This window comes from Sinocyclocheilus rhinocerous, unplaced genomic scaffold (assembly GCF_001515625.1).
Source record: "Sinocyclocheilus rhinocerous isolate Xijiao unplaced genomic scaffold, SAMN03320098_v1.1 scaffold263, whole genome shotgun sequence".
NCBI classification, from domain to species: domain Eukaryota; kingdom Metazoa; phylum Chordata; class Actinopteri; order Cypriniformes; family Cyprinidae; genus Sinocyclocheilus; species Sinocyclocheilus rhinocerous.
The window spans coordinates 309,810-314,118 of record NW_015645086.1 but is presented as its reverse complement, the minus strand read 5'-3'; the positions used below and the strand labels follow the sequence as shown (position 1 = coordinate 314,118).

General features: G+C 37.2%; 1 protein-coding gene across 3 annotated transcripts in view; it reads left to right on the top strand.

The window, feature by feature from the left end:
- The first annotated feature begins 552 nt into the window (after positions 1-552).
- The window catches only part of tcea2 (transcription elongation factor A (SII), 2), a 26,043-nt gene continuing 22,286 nt past the window's right edge, over positions 553-4,309 (top strand). For all 3 annotated transcript variants that reach the window (XR_001636090.1, XR_001636091.1, XM_016509078.1), the window contains exons 1-6: positions 553-767; positions 1,368-1,430; positions 2,614-2,719; positions 2,946-3,039; positions 3,534-3,670; positions 3,931-3,987. Coding sequence is in view for 1 of the 3 variants with exons in the window: in XM_016509078.1 (XP_016364564.1) it covers positions 699-767; positions 1,368-1,430; positions 2,614-2,719; positions 2,946-3,039; positions 3,534-3,670; positions 3,931-3,987 (526 nt within the window). In the remaining 2 variants the exon portion in view is untranslated. The remainder of the gene's footprint in view (positions 768-1,367; positions 1,431-2,613; positions 2,720-2,945; positions 3,040-3,533; positions 3,671-3,930; positions 3,988-4,309) is intronic.

Sequence of the window (4,309 nt, the reverse complement as noted above, 5' to 3'; positions counted from 1 at the left end):
GAAGTTTCTATTAACATTATGCCTAGTAAGACCTAGCTGGTTCAGGTGTGCTTAATTAGGGTTGGAGCTGAACTCTTCAGATCCCTGATATAAACGTTTCATTAAAGCCGTATGTAATCACATATTTCTGTGTATTTTTTTTTTCAAATGTATTTACTGTAATTTCACGTGCCCTACTTCAGTTTGTTGCAGCCATAACACATCTAAAACATTGGTGATTCCGATGTTGACAAAACTGCAATACAATTAGCTCATATACATTTCGAATACATAATTTATTTGTAACATTAGCTACCAATATTAAAGTAACTTAGGCCTACCTTTCGCCCCATTACTCAATCCAATACAAACGCTCTTACTGTCAGCTCACTGGGAATTAATCATGTCTGAAAAAGACGCGGTTCTCGGTTTCGGTGAGTTTGTTGACTTGAGAACTGCTGTTACCGATTCAGACTAATTTGTGAACGAATCGTTCAGACCGATTTTATGAACAGGTTCATTTGATTCCTTGGAAAGATTCGACTGAAAAGAACGACTCGCTCGCGATTCGAACGTCGCAACATTCTAGAGCGGAGAGAAAGGCAGCGGATTCCTTTCATACTGCCACTAAAAGAGACACACACAGAGACGGGCGCATTTTCCCACATAAATGGAGGCAAGGCGATCGGGCCCCATCAAACAGCCCTAAACCTATAAACATGGTGAAGGACCAAGAAGTGGAGCGCATCGCAAAGAAGCTGGACAAAATGGTGCATAAGAAAAACACTGTAAGTGTGACGGTTTTCCTTATAGCATCTGAAAAACAGGCACGAGAGAGAACTGTTGATTTCATCCGCGCGTTCGTTTCTGTTTGTCTTCATTAAACAAGCACGAGATCTAGTTACTGTGTGTGTGAGATTATCACCTGTTTCATCCTCATCCCAACAACCGCCGGGCTCTTATTGGCCAATCTTCATGCACAATCGGCTTTTACTCTCATCGTGTTTGAAGCGTTTGTGTACTGTTTTGAGCTGGCAGCTGGTTGTTCTCCAAATTTCTCCAGCGTAAACAAAAGCCTCATTTAAGCCAACACTTCACACCAGCCAGTCCCAGTTTTGTCCCCAAAATTTGTCCACAAATTTTTGTCCACAGCATTTATGTGCAGACTGGCTGGGGTTTTCTGTGAAACAGCTAGTTGTTGAAGTCAGTGTTTACTAATGCATTTGAGAAGTTGTTGTGCAACAGTCCTTCGCCCTCGTGTGTTTTTTTTTTTTTTCATCAAGATTGATTGATTAATTTTTTTTATTTCCATACCAGCATCTATAGCTATTTTCATGGCAAGATCAATGTATTTTGTTTTTTTGTTGTTGTTGTGTTTTTGTCTTCAGGATGGTGCCATTGACCTGCTTCGGGAGCTGAAGAACATGAAGATGTCTTTGGAGACCCTACAGGTATCTCAGCAGGGCTGGAGACGGCGTCTGTGGGCAGAGCATGTGCCGTGTTGGATTACATGATCATGGCTTTCTCTTCCAGTCAGGAACCCCATGCTGCTGTTCTCATTGGCAGTGTTTGGAATAGCATACTGTTTGTACTATTTCTGCAGTGTGTAGAATGAAATCAGTGCTTAGTATGCAAAATCTATGCGTGCATAGAATATCTGGATGACCTACTACATTTTCCAGAAAGTGCAGTACCCAACGGCACATATTGCATGGAATGTTAAATAACACAGTGGAGTGTGCTCAACCTTCAATTTCCAGTCTGATGAATGAATAATTTGTATATATCCAAATCATATAGATCCTGTATATAGTTTCACTCATTACGTGATCGTATTGACAAAAGTTAAATCATTTTAAAAATGCAAAGTAATCATTTTTCTATACCTCATATGCAGATGTTGCATAGATTGAACGGTGCATACTTTTTCATATGCTTTTTTTTTTTAAATACTAGTATACACAGTATTCCATTATGAACAGAGCCAGTGTTTGTTTTAGAATCTACCAATGTGTTTCAAATGCACTACTTTATGTATATACAGTATATTTGTAACTGCCTACTTTACATGCATGTCATATGAGTGCATTTACTGTAGGATTATTGTCATTAGATGGATCAGTATTATTTTAGTTTAACTGAGAATCTATTATGGTTTTTATTAATATTTCCAATTTTAATGTTAGTTAAAGTTTATGTTTAGTTAAAGTTTATGTTAGTTAAAGTTAATGTACAGACACATTGGCTTCTTAGTCCCTGAGGAAGAATTCTGAGAAAAAAACAGCAGTGATACGCAGAAGAAAAAATAATACATGGGGAAAACATATCCCAGAGCTGTGTTTTAGTCTTTCCAGAGCAGTGCCTGATATACTGTGATTTAAAATAGTAAAGGCGATCATGCCTAGTATTAAATGTACTGCTTTTTTTATAGCTGAAAATCTTTAGCGGGCATTTGCTTGTTGTTTTATTTACTTATGATCTCCCCTCTTTTGAGCATTTTATAGCAGAAGGATCAGGTAGTCAAAGCATCATATTTGGTTATTCAATACTGGGTTGGATGTTGTGATAGTACAGTGGTATATTTAATGTAACAAACGTGATCTTCCTTCTGTTTCATTGTGATCCACGGTGCAGTCCACGCGGATCGGGATGTCAGTGAATGCAGTGCGGAAGCAGAGCTTGGATGAGGAGGTGCAGACACTGGCCAAATCTCTCATCAAGACCTGGAAGAAACTGCTAGGTACTGCATCCCTATTCACACACACACACAGAAAGAAAAAGACTTATTTTAGAGTGAATGACAGTGATGGAGGAGACTGAAGAATTTCCTTCTGAAAAGTGGTGGGACGAAGCTGCTGTCTGTTTGCTTTCCAGCTTTTATTGTCTTAAGGATGTTACTAGTTAACTTGGTGATAGTGAATGCAGTGTGTGTGCCCTGATGTTAATGCTGGACTACTTTTATGTAGATGGATCTGAGGGTAAATCGGAGGAGAAGAAAAAAGGAGGATCTCCCCTCCAGTCCTCATCTTCTAAAGACTATCCTGGATCCAGCGACACCAGGTGTGTGGAATCTAATCATTAAAGTCGTCATGAAATTACAATTCATCCTACCTATTTTCTAAATGCATATTATAGATCTTATTTTGAACAATTCATCCATGCATATGTTTCATTTTAAAAAGGGTGGCAGATATAAATATATAATCATATACAACGATATAAAATATAATATACAACGATGTTCATGCATTTTATTTGACATAATATTTACTAAATTAGATAACAATTTTAAAATGAGTAATTATAAAACAAAATGAGTAATTTTTTTCAAGAATTGAAAAAAAGTAAAATAAACAAATGTATACTTTAGATAGCAACTTCTTGATTCTTTAATCCTATAATAGTATCTATACAAATATTAATTTAACAATATTAATTGTTAAAAACATGAATAAGAAGTAAACAAACCCTCAGTTCTATGTATTTGTTTTTTACAATACAGATTATTTTATGCAGTTTTACAAAACAGTGAAATGTTACCTTTTGTTTTCTAGTAACAAGCCGGAGACATCAAAAACTCCCACCACCCCCGTCTCCCCCAAATTCACCACCTTCCCACCTGCACCTGTCACAACGGACATCGTGCGCAGTAAATGCAGAGAGCTGCTGGTGGCGGCCCTGCAGACTGATGGTAAGTGCTGAACCAACTGAACTGAGTCAGTAACTGCACTGTAAAATCTAACAGTGAAATTTACTAAATAAAACAAGTTCATTTCACTCAAATATGATAGTAAGTTCATTGCACTTGATATAAAAAAGTTAAGTGAAATTAAGGGAACTAAAATATTCAATTAACCATTATTAAATGTAAATAGTGTTTAGATTTAAAATTTGAGTTGAGTTAAAATATTGGAGTTGATTTATTCTTTGTGTTTTTTTTTTTTTTCTCAGGTGATTACCAGACAATCGGCGTTGACTGTGAACACCTGGCAGCACAGATTGAAGATTATATCCTTCTCATTACCAAAAGTTACATTAGCTAGTGTTATGTCGGGATGATCATTGGTGGTCTAGAGAGAGTACCAGGGGCCCGTTCTTCGTACGTCGCTAACTCAGTTAGCTGGATTTGATTGTTGACGATTTGGCATGATCTTGGATCATTTGGTTCTTCGAAGCTCATCCCGGAGTTGCTGTCATAGCAACAGGTCCATAAACTTAAACCTGCTCGGGAGCAGGCTTATTTCATGTAAACAGGATTAGATTGCATCTTTTTAAGCAGAATTGATACTTAAAATCTGTCCTCTACCACCGCTACTTTATTACAAGAGTA